Genomic DNA, 21,256 nt, shown 5'->3' with positions numbered 1-21,256 from the left:
TCTATCTCTCTCTCAAAAATAAATAAATGAAAACTCTTTCAAAAAAAGTTTAAGAAAAAATTATCTCTGCTAATAGCTCTCTTTCTGAGCTAGGCCCCCTATTTCGAATTCTTTTAGACAGTTAAGGGAGGGGTAGAAGTTTTTCCTGAGTTTGCTGGGTCTTGATGGCCTTCAACTCAAAATAATCCACATGCCAATGTGGCACATTTTGGAGTGGCATGTTCTCTTCCTCTTGTGTTAATTAGAAGTACACTTCTAATTCTCCCCAGATGAACCAATTTTGTGTATATTATTTGAATATGTCAGTATTGAAAATAGCTTAATGGACTACTTTAAAGGTATCACAATAAAAACATTCCATATTGGCTATCTTCTTGTGTAGACTGCTATCAGTGGCAACTCAATAGTCACATAAAAATTGGTACTATCCAAATGTATTTTCAACTGTCAACTACTCACATACCAGTTTTAGTTTTCTCATCTTTAGAAGAGTGCAATTAGAGTAAATGAAATTTCAAATCCGTATCTTCTCTACTATGGGACTGTGTTTTAACCTACTTTTGACTGAATATTTATAAACTGATGCCCAAAATATTATTTATATAAAGAAAAGCTCCTTGGTATTGTTAAATAATTCCTGCCAGGCTTGCCTTGCTGAACCAGGCATCTATAAAATATAGTTGAATAAATAGTCATGTGAATAAAAATTAGGCTTAAGAGTTTGTCATTCAGGGGCCCCTGAGTGGCTCAGTGGGTTAAGCCTTTGCCTTCGGCTCAGGTCATGATCTCAGGGTCCTGGGATCGAGCCCCGCGTTGGGCTCTCTGCTCAACAGGGAGTCTGCTTCCTCCTCTCTCTCTGCCTACCTCTCTGCCTACTTGTGACCTCTCTCTCTGTCAAATAAATAAATAAAATCTTTTTCTTTCAAATAAATAAAATCTTTTAAAAAAATGGAAAAAGTTTACTATGAAGACTCTTAGTAGAACACAGATTATAAACCACCTTGGACAACTCCATTCTAAACTATCTAGAGTAAAAGTCAAAATATAAGCTGCTTTGGAGTATTAGCATTTAGAGGTTTCAGTTATGTGAAAACCTAATACACTAGAAAAAGACCCATATAAATTTTTTCAACTGAAGTAGTAGTGGTTATCTCAGGGTGGTATGATCCCATGTGACCTTTCATTTCTTCTCATTATTCTTATGTGATTTTCAAAGTCTTCACACTGAGCATGTTTCATAGAGTCAGAAAATAAAAAGAGAAAAAAAAATTCTGTTTTGGTACAGCCACGGACAAATTTTAAAATGCTTATAGGAAACCTATCATTCATCTTTTTGCTATCACACCAAGTTATTTACACATTTTAAAAGTATATTAAAACCTATTTGCTTTGATGTACCCTCACTCTCGTTTTATGTCTGTCTGTATTAGAAAATGTTACGTTTGGGGGGACACCTTTACTTCTACATTTTTTTTCTCAAACCACTGCTGGTTTTCATGCACCAAAAATCAATACGTAGAGCAAGATTGTAAGATAATGCCTTGGTCTTTGTGAAGCAGGTCCATGTTATTGCCATTTTGGTAAAAGAGAATGCATTCCTAAGGACAGGCCCTCTCTATATCCCAACTACCCAGGCCACTAAACTATACAAGCCACCCACTTTATTCTCAACTTTGTCATGGTTTAAGCAGCTGTTCACTGTTTCCTTTGGAGGAATCAAGGAATGTTAGATCCTGCCACCAGTAGTTCCCAAACCATGCCTCTTTCTTTGGAGAGTATTAATGAGAGAAGAAAAAGATGTAAACAAGTGTTAAATTCTTGACACTCTCTGTTTACAAAATGAGAAAGGAAGGCAAACTTACCACTATTTGTTTTAGCACTCTTATGTTTTCAGGAAGCAGAGAGCTATCAAAAAGATTCAAGAGGGACGCCTGGGTGGCTCAGTTGGTTAAGCGGCTGCCTTCGGCTCAGGTCATGATCCCAGTGTCCTGGGATCGAGTCCCACATCGGGCTCCTTGCTCGGCAGGGAACCTGCTTCTCCCTCTGCCTCTGCCTGCCTCTCTGTCTGCCTGTGCTCGCTCGCTCTCTCTCCCTCTGTCCCTGACAAATAAATAAATAAAATCTTTAAAAAAAAAAAAAGATTCAAGAGAGATAAGAAATGGAATTTTCTGTTACTTCCTTTAAGGGAAATAAACCAGCATATGGTTGTTTTTGCCTTAATAGTCTCTAGCTCTGTGGAATGACCAAGATTTTGAGTGAAACTTGTCTCATGACAGAAACAGCTTTTGCCGAGCACATTTTATTCTAATGCTTTCAGTAATTAGGAAATATATTAAAACCCTAAAGGGAGAAAATTGTGATAAATAACATAAAACTCAGAAGTTGATCAAACCATCCCATTTTGTGTATTGCAATGCAATCTGTTCTTACATATATATATATTATTTTATAAATCTATCTCCAACAGTCAAATATACTACAAATCATAATTTTTTTAGAATGGTTCAGTGTTTCTGTAGAAAACATGGCTCCTTCCTCTGGTTATCTAAGCAGTGCAGATGTTCTGGTTCTTTGGCCAATCCAAAGCATTCCCAGTGGAAGACCAAACTGTTCTAACTGTGACAGTATATCCTCTGGTGGAGGATTGCTTTCTGGATAAACACTGCAGCCCTTCACAAAAAGGAGTAAAATGGCAATGCCACCTTCAGTGACAATTTTCTCTCAAGAGACGTTTTCTAACATTCCATCTGTGCCTGTTTATTTGTATGACATGTTGAGGAAGAAATTCCTAGTAGAGGGAAATCAAATACTCTTTCTTCTAAGAGATTTTCTTTTAGGCGTCTGTGAAATTTGACACCTTGTTAAACAGTAGCTCTGTCTTCTAAGCTGGTCACCTGAGGCCCATTTTGCTCTTCATTAGAGTAGAGTTGTCTGGTTTCTCCTCATCATATTCAATCTTATGAGACCTAAGATGAAGGAGTCCCCCTCCAAATGGTTTGTATATTTGTATGTGTGTACAAATACGTAATTGTTCTGGGTACATTCTACCTTATGGTCTTTAGAGAGACCGATTTCAAACACTGCTTTCATAATCCAAACGGGGAAATGTTTTCAGCAATAAAGCTGTCTGTGTTAGTGATGCCACATTGTGCTTTTGGACAATATGTCAGTTTTGCAGGAAGGAGGTCCTATTTTTCTGACCTAATTTTGAGAAGCCTGATTTAATTGATAGTACAAATCCTTGAAACAAATATTTATTGATAAGGTACAGCTAGTGGCTTCACAAAGAAAAAAAAGTAAGCAAACATGTCCTAACTGAGAAACCAGAACAGTTAGTTGACTACCACCATCCATCACGCCATACATTTGCTTTCTCTGTACTTCGTACCAAACCACTTGCCAAAAATCTTTGTAGGCACTGTCCCAGATTGTGCCACAGTGTCCGATCCCTAGCCCTAAAATCTTCTAGTAGAAACACAAACACCTTGAGTGAGTTGCTCACCTGACCTGCGGTCATGATACTTAGAGTAAACCATTTCTTTCACATAAGAGTGAAACTTAAGTGCACAATAGACATTAGCTTTCATTACTGTGTCATTAAATAATCCACTTATATGCCAGACTCTGCAACTAGACATGAACTCCTCTAAGGTAGGAAGCTTGTTTTATTCATCATTTTATTGCTAGAACTCAAAGTACTACACCCAGTACATTTAAGGCACTTATGAAACAAAGAGAGTGAATGAATGAATGAATGATTGGGGGGATATGATGTGGTTTTTGGAATATAGGTGAGGTTTGGTGGGGTGGGTTCTGGAGTCGACAGCCGAGAAAGAATTCTGGAGATGTCTTTGGTGCAAAAAGGTGGTTTTATTAAAGCGTGGGGACAGGACCTTTGGGCAGGAAGTGCTTCACTAGGGTTATAAGGAGCAGTTGATTATATACGGTGGGGTTAGAGGAGGTAAGGAAAAAGGGAGGTTTTTAAAAGAACTTTTGGGCGCCGGGGTGGCTCAGTGCATTAAGCTTGGGTCATGGTCCTTCAGTTCCCAGATCGAGTCCTGCATTGGGTTCCCTACTTGGCGGAGAGTCTGCTTCTCCCTCTGACCCTCCCTCTTCTCACTCTCTCTCTCTCTCTCATTCTCTCTCTCAAATAAATAAATAAAATCTTTTAAAAAACATAGAAAGAACAAACAATTAAAAAAAATAAAAGAAATTTCATATGCTAAAGAGGACCTACAAGATACCAGAGTCCTTGCCATTGTCAAGTTAAAGTTGTTTTTCTGTCTAGTAAAGCAATAACATTAAGATAGTTGGCAGCTTCTTGGAGGAGTATCACACATGTCCCACCCAGGAGTGGGGGGGTAGGGGCAGGTTGCAGGATGTCAGCTTATGCTTTGTCTTCAGCTTGCCTTCTGCTCCCTCATCAAGTGAAAAGAAAAAACTGAATAGCATTACCAAAGATGTAAACAATATATGATTGATTTCTAAATGCCAAATGGATACAAAGTTTCCTAGTTCTGTAAGTCTATACTAGACTATATGGTCATTGGATTTATGAATGAGAGAACATTTCTATATTTGTAGAGTTAAGTTGACCGTTTTTCTATAGAATGATGTTTTATTACCAAATTAACAGACTGCATATTAATAATTACACCTCATCAGTTGCTTAAACCTCATGACACGTTGGCTGGCTGAGAGGATGACTTACAGAGATATTCTGGGAATTTTAGAGTGGGAATGCATACAAAACTAACTTCTTATTAGAAAATTGAGCTTATTCTTAATCATCCAGTCATTGATCTATTCAACAGCTATTCATAGAGCACCTACTATGTGTTCAATAGTTTCCAAGGCACTTGAGATAGATCAATAAAAAATATGGACAAGATAGACCCAAAAAGTCCACTAATCTTGATGGAATTTAAATTCCAGTGGGAGACAGATAATAAACAATGATACATTTATTAATAAGCAAATTAAATACTACGTTATATCATATATAATGCTGTAACAAAAAAAGAAAGAAAGAAAGAAAAATGGATGCCAAGTGCAGCCACAAGTTTGTGATTTGGAATGAGTGCTTGCTGGGACATCTGGGTGGCTCAGTGGTTTAAAGCCTCTTCCTTCGGCTGGGGTCATGATCCCAGGGTCCTGGGAACAAGCCCCGTGTCAGGCTCTCTGCTCAGCAAGGAGCCTGCTTCCACCTCTCTCTCTGCCTGCCTCTCCCGCCTACTTGTGATCTCTGTCTGTCAAATAAATAAATAAAATCTTAAAAAAAAATGAGTGCTTGGTGGACCAAACTGAGAAGGTGATATGAACAAAGACAAAGCAGCAAAGAGGGAAGCATACAGTAATCTGGGGGAGAAATATTCCAGTCAGAGGAAACAGCCACAGCAAAGGTCCTAAGGTGAAAAATTGTCTATATTGTAAAACCATAAACAAAAGTAAATGACATAACGCAACATAGTAAGTTACCAAGAAAGCTACAGAAAGTACATTTTCTGGGGAAATGAATCACTTTTGGAAAAGCTTTATTGAAAGTGTGGGTCCTAGCCTTGCCTCGCAGTCCTGGTAGGGTTTTGATAAATGAAAATGGGAAGTTCTACGTCAGTCTAGAATTGGGAAAACGCATGTCAAGTTCAATTCACATTGGAGGGATGATTCTGGCTAGAGGTTAATTAGCTCCTTCAATTAAAGAAGTGAAGGACCGTGAATGCCAACATAAGGGTTTTGGACTTTCTTCCATTAGCATTGTAGATCGGCTAACAATTACTGAAGAAAATTCCAAGGCAAGGACAGCATGTTTTTGGAAGATTACCCTGAAGGTTTTAGACAGATTACATCAGAGTAACTGTAAATAATAAAAGTTTAAGTCAAAACTAATCAACACAAAGCACACTCTAATTACAATAGCACTTGCAATAATACGATCTTACCATTTGACTTGTCTTTCATTTTTTAACTTTTTATTTCGAAAAGAAACCTGGAGACGTTACAGAATATAATGCAAGAATTGTACAGTAAATTTCCATACATCCTCTTCAACTAGATTTCACCAATTATTAACATTTTGCCACAATTGCCTTACCTCTCTCAATGTGGGTAGGTAAATAAAAAGATAGAGCTACACCATGTATACAAGCTCATAACATATTATTGTTGTGTGTGAGAGTAAATTGCAGACATCAATGGCTAAACTTTTCGGTGTGAATCTTCTGAAAACAGGGATGTTTCCTTACCTATCCAGAGTATATTTATTAAATTCACAAAAACTGGAAATGGTAGAATGCTATTATCTAATATACCATCAATATTCACTTTTATTTTATTTCTTTTAATTTTATTTTTTTAAGATTTTATTTATTTATTTGACAGAGAAAGATCACAAGTAGGCAGAGAGGCAGGCAGAGAGAGAGAGAGAGAGAAGCAGGCTCCCCACTGAGCAAAGAGCCCGATATGGCAAAGATCCCAGGACCCTGAGATCATGACCTGAGCTGAAGGCAGTGGCTTAACCCACTGAGCCACCCAGGTGCCCCTATATTCACTTTTAAAAGGTCATCCCAATAATAACCCCCGCTATTGTATTTCCCATCCAGGATTACATTTAGTTGTCAAGTCTTCCTACTGTCCTTAAACCTAGAATAGTTCCTCAGCCTTTCTTTGTCTTTCATGGTGTTGGGAAGAAATTTTCTTTGCCCATCAAGGTCCTTGTAACTAAGCATGAGACAGATTAACGGGAGAATATCAAATTTAGTAGGAGGAATCCACAGTCAGGCAACAGGAGATTTATCTGACCCTCCTGAGCTGTTAAGGGGAGGAGCTTGGGAAACAAAGTTTGGAAAACAAAGGGGTTTAAAAAACAAAGATTGCCCTGTTACACAAAGAATTTTCTTAGGTGAAGATGAATCTCTGTTAATAGCTCTCTTCCTCGGCAGTCTTTCCTTTCCAATGTAAATTTAGGCAGTTGCGGGAGGCAAAGAGCTTTTACCGCATCTGCTTGTGTGGATTGCTTTTAACTCAAAATCATCTTCACGCCAAAGGAACTGCCCTTGATCCCTACAATGGCTTGGAAGTTTCTAAAGAGTAGAAGCCAGATTTTTTTTTTTTTTATACAGTGTCTCTTGGTTTGAGTTTGCCTGATATGTCCTCCTTTTTTGGGTATTGACCTGTTTCTGGCTGGAATACTACATAAATGATATTGTGCCTTGTTCATGCATCCCATCAGGAGGTGCATGATATCGATTTGTCCCATTACTGGTGATGTTAATTTCGGTTACTTCCTTGAAATGGTGTCCATTGTTACCTCAGTCCTTAGTAAATAATCAGTGGGGAGGTACTTTAAAACAGTGTGAATATCCTGCCTCATCGATCTTTCACCCAATAATTTTAACATCTGTTGATAATTCTTACCTGAATCAATTATTATTAGGATGGCTGAAACATGGTGATTTCTAATTCTGTCGTTTCTTCTATTTTTACCAAGTGGCATCTTTCTGCTCTGGCTAAGGAAGACCTTTCCTTTTAATGTATTTGTTTGTTAACATGAATTCGTGGAATCATGTTTTTTTGATTACTGCCATTGTTCATCTTACCTTGTCTTTTAATACATACTACTTATGAATATTCCTTTCACTTCATGGGAGAAAGCAAAACCAAATTTAGTACCCTTCTTATCTGGTTGGGAAGAAGAAAAGCACGTTTTAAGGGTAGACTCTAGCTAACTATGGAAAGAATGATGTATTTTTTTCCTCTAGACTTTCATTTTATTTTTAAATTTTTAACAGTTTGTTAACATGTAGCTCTTCAGTTCCTATGGCTTCTGGGAGCTGAGGCTAACTAAAGCCCTAATGATGGGTCCTAGCCAAGGACCATATTTGCATTCTTGACTGGCAGTAAGTAAAAGTTAATTTGATACTTTTGCTGAAAGCCTCTTTCGAAATGACAAAATATACCACTTTGAAGGTAATCTTTTGCCCAGATGTTTGGATGCACAAATCAAGCTGCTACATTCAGAGAGCATTTTCATTTTCCTTTTATTATTGTTATCATTATTATATTATTATTTTGTATATCCTGCCTTGTTCCAGAAAGCACTTTTGCAAAAGCAAAGCTGCTATCTTTACATACTAGTTTATACCTTCCCAAAACGTTTTCTTGCTATTATATGAATAGCAATTCCGCTTCTTAATGTGTTACCAAAAAAAAAAATTATAACTGCTTCTAAATTGCATTGATGTATTGTAGAATTGAGTTGAATATCTTTGTAGGCTGAGCATAATTATCCTCCTGCCAGGAACAAATAAGTTATACTGCTCCAGAGAAATAAATATGCATATGAATTTATGTGGATGGATAAATCCTTATAAAGTTTAGCTCTTTATAACACAATGAGAGAAGGAGAAATGTACTTGGTGAGGCTAATGAATAAACTGGGATCATTAGATTGTCTATCATGCATTTCCCCCACAAAGTTGCACTTTACTGCATATAAATCAGGGCAGAGCATTTCAAAGGACTTTATATAATGAATGAGGCAATTTTTGGCTGAACCAAATAAGAAAAAGTCACCTGAAATCTTCAGTTCTACTTGAAACAAGATTATGTATAGAAATACATATAGGGAAACAAAATGAAAACTCCTAGTGAAGATTTACTTTGCTAACATCTTTACCTCTTCAAAGACATCTAGCAGAAAAAGTTTGCCAACAATAAGACCAGGTACAGGCCAGTAGAAAAAAATAGGACCCCAAACTACAGTAGGTAATTGCAGCAAGATTAGTGTGAACCTAATGCATTTATTATTTGCAATGTAATCCAATATACTAAGAGATGGCACGAGCTTTATTTTAATTAGCTGTTTCTTTTAAAGGGTTGCTTGGTCCAACTGTCTTGATAAGAAAAAATTGTAGTCATTGCTCAAAATGCTTGTAGCAAATCTAGTTTTAAATTGAGGCAATTTATTCCAAAAGCAGTCTACTACCGCAGCAATAATCAATGTGTTTTCCCTTAGCCCAAACTGGAGCTTCCAAAGACTATTGTTAATTGCGGTGACTAAATGAGTGCTGGTGCCCTTAAATGTAACTCTTTGGCACTTGTTCATTTGTTGTGTTTAACCAAATGCCAATTTCCCTTAGGTTTTGCTGAGCGATTTTGCTTTACAATTTTCAATATTCAGTCTCAGTCCCTTAAAGGGGGTAGAGTCTATCATTTTAACCAAATAACACAAAGGCTAACCAGATTTTTAAAAGGTTTGCACTATCTCTTTCCATCTTCTGATGTTGAATTGTGCTGAAATGGAATCTTTTTATTTTTTTAAATGCTGTCACTCCAGGCAACCTGAACTTGAGCTGAAAAGCAGATCCCATTTCAAAGAGAAAATGACATTTGCTGGTGCAACACCTTTCACATTGTAATGTAAAGATAAAATTACATCAGTGGGACCAGAATCATTTCTTTTAAGTGTAACAGAATTTAACCCCTAGTAATTTTGTCCTGACCCAATGTATAAGCAGTAACGGATAGCACTCATATTAATGATTTTGTCCAGCTTCGAGCAAAAGAATGTGGAAACTAAATCTAGTATGCCATTTTCTTTGGGAGAGCTTACACATGGTCTATAAGCCAATGTGAAAAACTTACATGGGAAATTTTTTAACCTCCCACATTTCTAATATGAAGGCACATAAATTACTCTTGCATAGAGGTAATGTAGTAACTGAGGAGCAGGTACTGGTATGTGGACTGTGATAAAAGACATTTCTTTTCTCACTTCCAAGAACACTGTAAGAATACCAGGCTTCTGCCTGTAATATTGTAGAAGTATCTGGGGGAAATTTGAGATACTCTCTGGATCTCAGGATAAATTAGCTCCTTGAAAATGCCATTTCTTTGGACCCAGTCTTGGTCTCCATCTTATTAGTAAATGACTATCCTGTGGCTCAGGAAGACTTATTATTGCTTATTGCCTGTAGTCTAGGTATATATAGCTTTCCATATGTTTGTACCTTGAAGGATATATTCATGTGACACTAGACTATTTCTCTAATTGCTAAGCTACATCAACCCCGCTGTCTCATTACATTTCAGACAGTACTATTGATTGGCCTACTCTATAGTGTATTTGAGGTAGTGTGTATAATTATTTGAGTGGCTCATGACTTCTAGCAATAGGAATGATTCACATTTGGGCAATGACTTCTCTAAAAATAAGAACTTACTTTTATATCATTTTTCTCTAACTTTTCCATATTCAGTGTTTAATTTTAAAAAAATGTATAGAGAACAGTCTTATAAATGCCATCTGAAGAAAATGAGAATTCAGCTTATTACATTAATAGGATTGTGTCTTGGGCACAGAGTTTCAAAAGCTCTTCCACTAGATATGGGCACAGAAAGGATGCTTGTCTAGGCCTGGTGCCATGTCTCCAGAATCCAGGGGCGTGCTTGGAGCCAGCATAGAACCATTCCCAGCCTGGGGAGGTATCTGCAGTAGACCAGCTGTCCTGACTCCAGCTTTCTTTACAGCTTCTACCCACAGAAGCCTCGAGTTAGATTTTATAGCGGCTATTTTTTTAATTCTAGTTTTAAAGAATTAAAGTGTGATTAACATAAGGTAAAATGCATAAATGATAAGTATTCAGCTTATTGAGTTTTGACAATGTATATACTTATATATCCATACCTAAAAAGATACAGAGTATTTCTTTTACCCCAGCAAGTTTCCTCTTGCCCCTTTCCAGTAAATTTTCCCATCACTCATCCACAAAACATCCATTTTGTGATTTCTACCACTGTGGTTTATTTCGGCCTGTTTTTGTACTTCATTTAGAGAGAATTATACAGAAGACATTACTTTGTGTCTGGCTTCCTTCACCTAATATAATTTTGTGAGATTCATGCATGTTGCTTGTATCAGTAGTTTACTATTTTTTAATTTTATTTATTTATTTGACAAAGAGAGAGCACAAGCAGACAGAGTAGCAGGTAGAGGGAGAAGGAGAAGCAGGCTCCCCACTGAGCAAGGAGCCCATCATGGGACTTGATCCCAGGACCCTGGGATCATGACCAGAGCTGAAGGCAGCTGCCCAACCAACCGAGCCACAGAGGCACCCCAGTAGTTTATTCTTTTATTTTTTTTTTAAGATTTTATTTCTTTATTTGACAGACAGAGATCACAAGCAGGCAGAGAGGCAGGCAGAGAGGGGTGGGGGAAAGCAGGCTCCCTGCCGAGCAGAGAGCCTCAGATGGGACTCAGTCCCAGAACCCTGGGATCATGACCTGAGCCAAAGGCAGAGGCTTAACCCACTGAGCCACCCAGGTGCCCCCCACCAGTGTTTATTCTTTTTATTGCTGAGTATATTCTGTCATATGGACATACAGCAGTTTGCTCAGTATCTCCTGTTAATGAACATTCGTGTTGTTTTCAGTTGTGGCTACTGTGAATAAGACTACTTTGAACATTCTTGAGCAAGTTTTCTTGTGGACATTTGCTTCTATTTCCTTGCATAAATACTTAGGAATGCAGTTGCTAGTCATAAGGTAGATTCATAGTTAACCTCATCAGATTGTCTACGATATGTGGTATGATTGAGCTCTTCCACTAACAACATTTAAGGGCACAAATTAAGCAGTGTCCATTTTTTCCCAATTCTTTTCTCATGCAAGAAACTTTAGGGTAATAAATTACAAGGGTTCAATGCATTAAATTAGAAAAACCAATGACTCTGAAAAGAAACCACAGTCCAGATGTTTATCTCTCCCATCATATCCAGTATTATTTATGTATTTATTTATCACATTTTTAAGTAAATAAATAAATAAAAACACAGCAAGAGAGGGAACACAAGCAGGGGGAGTGGGAGAGGGAGAAGTAGGCTTCCAGTAGAGCAGAGAGCCTGATGCGAGTCTCAATCCCAGGACCCTGGGATCATGACCTGAACCAAAAGCAGCCCCTTAACAACTGAGCCACCCAGGCACCCCACATCCAGTATAGTTTAAATCAGATTATTTTGGTGTATAAATTAGCCTATGGGTATAAGTTTTATGCAGTTTTCTCTGAGTGGTGGAGTTAACTCTTACACTGAGAGAATCTGGCCCAGTGCATCTTACAGAATTATCTACCCACTTATCCTTTCTATTCACATAGGAATGGGAAAATATTATATTGAAGAACTTCTTGTATTTCATTCCTGGAACTTTTGTAGTACTATCTTGTGTGGGCCCTCACAAGTTTCAACGTTTCATGCTATCTGATATTTATTAATACAAAATGTGAAAATTTCCAGAAGGTGCTTTTCTGTATTTTACTTTCCATATTAATTCTCTTAGACTCTCAAAGATTTAATAACTCATTTTATTTTTCTTTTTTAAATTCATAAAATCCAAGCATGTAAGATTTTCTTCTATTTCCCATTTAATTTTAATAAGAGCATAAAATACACTTGACTAAACAGTAGTTATATATGTTTTTTGAAACCAAAAAAACCCCAAAACTGTTGAATTAAAAATGAAGTACTAGACAATGAAAAATATGGCTGAATTTTGTTCTACAATTATCACGGGAAAAGTGACATCACACGGAAACACACACACACACATGCACAAACACCAAATGTTCTTATGAGGCAATAATGTCCATGTTTTTCAAATTATTTGTCACTGATACTGCATCATACCCATGATGATTTCACACCATTTTTGAGATCTCAGGAGTGATCTTTTAATGCAACAGTAGTTGTTACTGCAAAACCATAGATTATTTTAAAGTTTTCAGTATAAGCCTACATTAACTATGCTATGAAATTAGATAACCCATTGATGGATTATAAATGAAAACATCAAATATACCACTATTTTAGAGCCATAATTTCAGGAATTTTTATATTTAATGGCAATTAAGGAAACTATCACTTTTCAAGGTAGTCATCAGTAGTGAACAATGGCTACCCATCAACAACATTTGGACTATATTGATCAAGAAGACAGCAGGCATATACAGGCTCTTAAGGTGAACTTAAAAATCTGCATTCTGGGGTGCCTGGCTGGCGCAGTCGGTTGGACAAGGGACTCTTGGCTTTGACTCAAGTTGTGATCTCAGGGTCATGAGGTAGAGGCCCCTGCCAAACTCCACGTCTCTGAGCACAGAGTCTGCTTGAGATTCTCTTTCTCCTTCTCCCTCCACCCTCACAGTCGTGCTCTCGCTCTCTCTAAAAAAAATTTTTTTAAATCTGTGCATGCTCACTTAATGTTTATTTTCTTTTATTTTAAAGATTTAATTTATTTTGTTTGACAGGGAGAGATTGAGCACAAACTGTGGGAGAGGCAGAGGGAGAAGCAGACTCCCCACTGAGCAGGGAGCCCAATGCAGGACTCAGTCCCAGGACCATGGGATCACGACCTGCACTGAAGGCAGATGCTTAACGGACTGAGCCACCCAGGCGCCCCAGTTCTGGCTTAATGTTTAAAAACCAGCAGCTTTGATTTTGTCACAATGTCTATGAGTTCTAAAGGAGGAAAAAAGTAAATGTTTTATCCCCAGAAGTGCCTGATGATTTTTAATGTAATATGGATATTCAATAGGAAAAAAGAGAACTTGTATGTAGTGAGTGGCCAGAAAAATCCCTCTTTTGGATAAAATGTAGCAACCTACCTAGTAGAGGGGTGGCTAAACAAATGGAAAAAAAAAATGTCTAAGCTGCTTAGGAAAGGAAAATGCTACAGATGTAGCCAGGTGTGATATCCACTAGGGGTCCAGCTCTTGAAGCCCAAGTGTTCAGCCTCCAGTACTCTGATAGGCCAGCCACCCTGGGGTCACTATTCAGAGGTAGAAAACGGGAGTCATTGTTCCTGGCAGGAGGCAGCAGACTGTAATCCTCAGAGGGTTCACCCAATGCTATTAAACAGTCCACACCGCCCTTCAGGAACTGCGTTTTTGAACCTTTACAGCGCTACCCCCCCACCACCACCACCCAGCCCCAGCCCTATCCTCTCGGTGACAGCTCAGGTGGAAAGCATCAAGATTCAGAAACTGTCCCAGCTTAAACTCCTCATATCCTCAAGCCTAGTTTGTAGGATTCCCACAAGAGATATGTTTATAGGAGTTACTATACTCAGGCAAGCTCAGAATCATTGTTTCCAAACAGGTATTTTATAATTCTTTCAGTCCAGTTGCAATCTACCATTTTTACCATAAGCAATGTCGCTTAGCAACACAGTTACCACAAACCACCTTATCTGGTTACCAAGGAAACCGAGCTAGGAAGGTCAAATTCTCCTGCAGAAAGGGAAGAGGTTGTGTTAATCCATTACCTACATCTGGTGTCATCCACAAAACTGTGAAATCAAGTTGAATTTGTGATGTGGGATGTGAATATGATCTAATTCCCTTCTGTGATTTTTTTTTTTTCCCCTAGAGCTAATGTACACAGTTGAACTTGCTGGAGGCCTTGGTGCTATCCTTCTGCTTCTTGTTTGCTTGGTGACCATCTACAAGTGTTACAAGATAGAAATCATGCTCTTCTACAGGAATCATTTTGGGGCTGAGGAGCTGGATGGAGGTAAGATAAGTTCCCTCTTTTTAACGTTCTCTCTCAATATTCTTGTTTTCTGCCTTTGTTTTATTGAGGGGCAAGAAAATGCCCTGCCTTACCACTAGCACCAGACAGCTCTTACCATCTTTCCATGTTCAGGGGTTGTAAATTCATCTTTTAAACAGAACTGTGCATGTGACGCTTTGGAGCCAATAGGTAATTTCCTCTGACAATTGTAAAGCAACACCTACCCTTTTTAGAATCCGCTGCCAAGTAGCACTTGCGAATTACAAATGCTGATTGCAGCTATCAGAGTGTTCCTTTTCTCTCACCTTGTAATCAGTAGTGAAAGGCCGGCTTTACTTTTCTATAGGTGAGGAGGGCCTCTTTTAATAGTGTTCCCTAGCCCAGCGGTTTGAAGTGAATCTCAGTTGGTCCCTTGCTTAGACTGACCAGCTCTAATAAACTGTGCTGAGTATTTTAGAATCCATAGCAGTCTTTCCAAGCCTGTTTATATTATATAGCTATATTTAGACACACGAATTTTTTTTTTTAAAGATTTTATTTATTTATTTGACAGAGAGAGATCACAAGCAGGCAGAGAGGCAGGCAGAGAGACAGGAGGAAGCAGGCTCCCTGCTGAGCAGAGAGCCCGATGCGGGACTCGATCCCAGGACTCTGAGATCATGACCTGAGCCGAAGGCAGCGGCTTAACCCACTGAGCCACCCAGGCGCCCCTAGACACACGAATTTTTATTCCAAGTGTGGACCAACAGATAATACAGTGCCCAAGCACATTATTTTCATACGAATACATCTACTATTTTTCCTTGAATTGGACGAGTAAATGTTGTTTTCATGGAAATCATAATAAAGATCTGCCCCTTCTGGTCAGTTGTGACTCTGTGCGTACTCTAAGAGGAATTTGGGGGTTCTTAAAATGGAGGTCCATGAACTACCCATTCGAGAACTTAAGGTTTTCTTTTTTTTCCGTTTTGGTTATTCGAGAGTGATCTGTACATAAGGTAAATTTACAGTAGAGGAAGCATGTGCAAACTCATACATACAGTCCAGATGGTAACAATTTCTTGATCATACTTATACGTTTCTTTTTTTTTTTTAAAGATTCTATCCATTTATTTGACAGAGAGATCACAAGTAGGCAGAGAGGCAGGCAGAGAGAGAGGGAAGCAGGTTCCCCACTGAGCAGAGAGCCCGATGCGGGGCTCGATCCCAGGATGCTGAGATCATAACCTGAGCCGAAGGCAGAGGCTTAACCCACTGAGCCACCCAGGCGCCCCATACATTTCTTTTTCGCGATGGCCGCTTCTGCACTAAGTGGTACAAAGGAAAATGAAGGGATCAGCCATGTTCCTACCTTTCTAGGATCCTGTGGACTAAATCCACAGGTAGCATTGTGGGTGGTCAGGCTTGTGAACAGGACTAGTTTACACAGGCTGTGTAACCTTTTGCCCATCCTGTGAGGGTGAAGTCCGTGCCTGCAGCATGTCCGGGGCATTTTACATTTTTAAGTGCTGATTTGTACTTGTTCCTAACTTTCTTCCCTGCATGTGCAGAGTATTAAATTTTTTGGCTACTCCTTCCAAGAGATATGAGAAAATTGTCAACGTCAGGGCTATTGTTGGATGAGTACCAAAAAAAGTGCTAGGCATTCTTAAATCATTTTAATTGTTAAGGCTCAAAAACTTCTGAGGTCAGTATTACAATTTCCATTTTACTGATAAGGCAACTAGGGCTCCCAGAGGTTAGATAATGTACTGATGAAGATAACACGAGCATTACTATAAGTGGCCAAGATGGGATTTGAAAATAGGTCTATATCCAAAATATCTATTTTATTGAATCCTGAGTCCCTACTGTTACATGTCTTTTAAAAATTTAGTCTGTTCAGTATAACGTAAAGATCTGATGTTGTTTGTACAGTTTGCATAGTAGGAGATGTTTGAAAAAGCAGATTAGCTGAGCATCTCACTTGATCTACTAACCCTATTTAAAATATGTTTAGTTTGTGTTCTGAATGAAATGAATGATTTCCCCAAAACTATCTATATCCAGTGCAGTTTTTCTTTGTCATGTTCTGAATGGTAGAAGATTCTGGATAGTTTACCTGCCTGTAAACCTTAGTCACATCCCCTTAGATCTTTCTACACGTATTATTATGGTTGAATAATTATCTACTCTTCCATTAGTGGAAAATTTCTCTGACATCATCGCATTCCCATTCTTCATAGGTCTCCCACAGTCCTTTCTTCTTCCAAAGAAAACATAACTGTCAAGAAGAGACCCCAGGCTTTTCATATTCTTGACTTGGTTTAAAAAATGTAATCCAGAAGTCAAAAGTTTAGTGATGCCTTCTTGATTCTTGGCCACAGCATCAGCTCCCCTAAAAGGGGAATACATAAAATACTCTTGGATATAAGGAAAGGCAAAGAGTATGAAAAAGAATAGGGAAAGTTTAGTTAATATTTTGAAACAATGTCTCACTCTGGTGATATGATAGATTCGTTGACTATTTATTAAATAACAAGCGCTGTGTTGGCTACTTGGTTGATACTCAGAGAATTACACAGCTAGAAAGACAGAATTTAAGCCCAGGTCCAAATAACTCCAAATTCCAAGAATTTCAGCCATTGTGTCAGTCTGGGATATGGAGTAGCTGGTGTCAGGAACACATCCATGCAATTCCTTTTGGGTCATCAGGATAGGCATTCCCTGGCTTTATCAGTTCTGTGTCAGAAAGATTCTGTTTTTCCAAGATAGAATACATTCACCTCACGCTTTGTTTCCTTCTACGTAATTTTACATTTTATTGTTTCCTCTGGATCCAGGTCTTAGCACTTCTCATTCTACAATACCCACTCTTTTGGATCACACTTAACAACCCTATCTTCAATTGCATTAGTGTGTAAATAGCCCTTAAGTCTAAATGTCCTCCTAGTTCTCTTAGTTTTTATCACCTAATTGTACCTCTTGAAAATAGACTGTTTCCTCACTCAATTGCTCTTCCTTGTCCAAGTCTCCTACACTACCTTCTTGGTCTTCATTCTCCAACCTTCCATTTTCTCCTCCACACTCAGCCAGAATTTTCTTTTTAAGTACACATTTACCGTGATTGTTAGGAAAAAAAAAAAACATGCCTGGATGCTCCTGCCAGAGCAGGTCCAGGCTTTTTAGTTCAGGAAACAACTGCTGCGGCAGGGTGACCCAACTTAAATTGTGGAATCAGACCATGCAGAGTTCCAGTTAGAAGGAGATGCTGGCATAATTCTAATATCTTTTCAGGCAAATGAGGTAACTGTAAATGATTAGGGTCAGGAAAAGGTTAACTACTCTCCCACCACCTTGGTTCCATTACATACTTGAAGAAAATTTGGACAAATTCTGTTGTATATGCCTTTATTAACAAACAAACATAGACCCCATCCTGTAAACTGGAAGACATTCCAGCTGTCTGTTGTGCATGTGTGTGTCCGTGTGGGTTCCCTAAAAACTTACAAGAAAGTTTCCCCTGAGGTACATGTGACAATATATCAGTGGCAGGATTAGGCTCATTATGTAATGACATCTAAGAATAATCTTCCTCTGAACACAGGACCATTTTGGAATCATGTCTGGAAAAGTTTCCCTAAGGGGGCAGGGCCAATGGCCCCACTAGATGCTTACAGGGGAGTGATGTGTCTTTATATTATGTTGAGTAATCCAAGTGTCTTGAATAGCACTGATTTTACCACAGAGAGCTGGTTTCCAAGATCCACTATATTTAGTAAAAAGCCACTAATTTTAGAAATCAAATCTGATTTCTAATATCCACTGTGCTAATTAACAAAGTGTCTAGTTTTGATTAGAACTAGTGATAGTCAAAGCACTTGTAGAGGCTTCCTCTGGGGTGTTGCCTTATTCTAATGAAATACCAGCTGACCATCCTGATAAAAGCAACCTGCTGTCTCTAGAGCAGAACTTACACTAACACAGTATACCAATGTCTGTCCTAGAATAAGTACAAAGAAAATACAGTTATCATGACAACATCCAACTCCTTCCCTTCTCCATGCCTCTGCCTGAGATTTCCCTTACACTTTGTTTAAAGCTTATATAAAGGTAGTCCTTCCTTCCTTCCCTCTTCCCTTCCTTCCTTTCTTCCTTGCTCGCTTCCTTCCTTCCTCCCTCCCTCCCCCCGCCCCCTGCCTCTCTTCCATCCTTCCTTCTGCCCTCCCTTCCTTCAACAGTTTTTTTCCTTCATCTCTTCCTTCCTTTCTTTCTTCCGGTCTCTCCTTCTCTCATACACAGTTCATATTTTCCCTCTGAGTTCTAAAGATTTCCTTTATCATCCCAAGGTCCAATTATTTTCTCCTTCATCTTTACAAAAATGGCACTTTAGACACATCTTAAATAGTCCTTTTGCTTTTGAGTAATGAGAGCTCACTAGTGAATGCTTACTACTTGTAGAGCACTATGATTTCAAGATTCCTTGTCATTGGGGCACCTGGGTTAGTGTGTTAAGTGTGTTAAGCCTGTGCGTTAAGTGTGTTAAGCCTGTGTGTTAAGCCTGTGCCTTCGGCTCAGGTCATGATCTCAGGGTCCTAGGATCGAGTCCGCATCTGCTCTCTGCTCAGCGGGGAGCCTGCTTCCCTCTCTCTCTCTGCTTGCCTCTCTGCCTACTTGTGATCTCTGTGAAATAAATTAAAATCTTAAAAAAAAATTCCTTGTCATTTAACTTATTTCAGTTAAAAAAAGTCTCAAAGACCAAGTCAAGAAGTAAAGAATTATTACTTCAATTTTTGAAAAATTGTCTAGATTTTGGAACTGGCTCCGCAAATAAAAATTGTAATAGACATATACATATAAAGAAAAACAAGGTTGTAAAGTCATAGATAGTCCATTAATAGGAGAAAACAAGAAACACCAGCTCTCCTACATGATGATTATCATGTTGATAGATGTTGGTAAGGTAGTGCCTAAGTTTTCACTAGGAAGTAACTTATGTGAGCAAACTTAAGGTTTCATTTTGCGGGGAGGATTTAGTGCTAGACAAGGTGAATCTACTTTATGTTTGTTTTTCTCAGAATGCAAACTGTTTCTGTTTTGGTTTCATCCCCTGACACTGGTGTATGAGGTGCAAGCTTACTTATAATCTTGGCAGGGCAAGCTTATAAGAACACTGTGATCACTATTTTAAAGATGAAAAAAGAGCTCTTCTGGGGCACCTGGGTGGCTCAGTGGGTTAAAGCCTCTGCCTTCGGCTCAGGTCATGGTCCCAGGGTACTGGGATCAAGCCCCGCATCGCATCGGGCTCTCTGCTCAGCAGGGAGCCTGCCTCCCCCTCTCTGCCTGCTTGTGATCTCTTTCTCTGTCAAGTAAGTAAATAAAATCTTTTAAAAAAGAGAGAGAGAGAAAAGAGCTCTTCTAGTTCTACTTTGGGAGTTATTATAGGTATTAGACAAAACGAGTTAGAGCAATCTTTTTAATCTCCACCGCTTGACCCTTGAAAAATGTGAACATCTGTTCCATCTCATGCATATGAAACAAATTGGTATCTACGTCATCTTAAGTCATAGATTTTCTTTTTCTTTCTCCTTCAGTTATAGGGTTACTGACTATTAATAGTTCCAGGAACTATTGTCCTCATGTCCATCAGTGAAACTGTACTTCTTTAAATCATTTAGAAATCCCGGAGGGGCTTTTTGCTTTTGTTTTTGTTTGGTTTAGTTATTGGTTTGTTGATTAGTACTGATTAGACAATTTGCACACACATGAACAATCTAGAATGTGTTTTTGCGTTCCAGAAGGAGAGACCTGTAGTTGTTTTTGGTATACAATTTGCCCAAAGCCATAAACTGTTTAGTAGGAAACAAGCCTTCTTATCTCCAATCCTTTGCTCCCTATATACCACTCTGCTAACTCTTACCCTCTTAAGATTTCTAACATCTACACTGCCCACTGCCCCCTCAAGGATGCAAGGGAAGGAAATATTTACTGATGACCTCCTTTGGGCCAGGCACTTTGCGATATGTCAGGGACCCATTTCATGCTAGATATCTACCTTAGAAAGGTGCTATTTTAGGGGCACCTGGGTGGCTCAGTGGGTTAAGCCACTGCCTTCGGCTCAGGTCATAATCTCAGGGTCCTGGGATCGAGCCCCGCATCGGGCTCTCTGCTCAGCAGGGAGCCTGCTTCCTCCTCTCTCTCTACCTGCCTCTCTGCCTGCTTGTGATCTCTCTCTGTCAAATAAATAAATAAAATCTTAAAAAAAAAAAAAAGAAAGGTGCTATTTTATAGATCAGGGAACATAGTCTCAAATTAGTGAAATTAAAAGTAATGGTAGTCAAGATTTGACCTCAGCTGCTGGAGCTATTTTTGGTTCATTATATCATGACATATATATTTTAATTACTGTCACATTTCAGTGTTTGAGACCCTATGGATTCAAATAGTCCAGGAAAGTACCAAGTAACAAAACAAGTAAACCAGAACAATATTGCAAAAATTGCAATGTGTAAAACTCAAAACAGCTTTAATTTATTTTGGAATACAATTGCCAGATGTTGACATGGCAGGATTGAAATGAAAAGTGAAATTTATTAAAGCAATGATATTTGATAATCAAAAATCAAAATATTAAGATTATATGACTAATGTTTATTTATTAAATTATATATCATCCAATTCTACAGAGTTTTTTACTTAAAATTTATATCATAGGAAGG

General features: G+C 38.5%; 1 protein-coding gene across 1 annotated transcript in view; it reads left to right on the top strand.

Annotated features, from left to right (window-relative positions):
• The window catches only part of IL1RAPL1 (interleukin 1 receptor accessory protein like 1), a 1,432,909-nt gene that overhangs the window by 1,390,389 nt on the left and 21,264 nt on the right, over positions 1–21,256 (top strand). The window contains exon 9 of the mRNA XM_047716257.1: positions 14,415–14,558. Within this exon, the coding sequence (XP_047572213.1) occupies positions 14,415–14,558 (144 nt within the window). The remainder of the gene's footprint in view (positions 1–14,414; positions 14,559–21,256) is intronic.

Source organism: Lutra lutra, chromosome X (assembly GCF_902655055.1).
Source record: "Lutra lutra chromosome X, mLutLut1.2, whole genome shotgun sequence".
Classification (NCBI taxonomy): Eukaryota; Metazoa; Chordata; class Mammalia; order Carnivora; family Mustelidae; genus Lutra; species Lutra lutra.
This window is presented reverse-complemented; position numbering and strand designations above follow the sequence as displayed.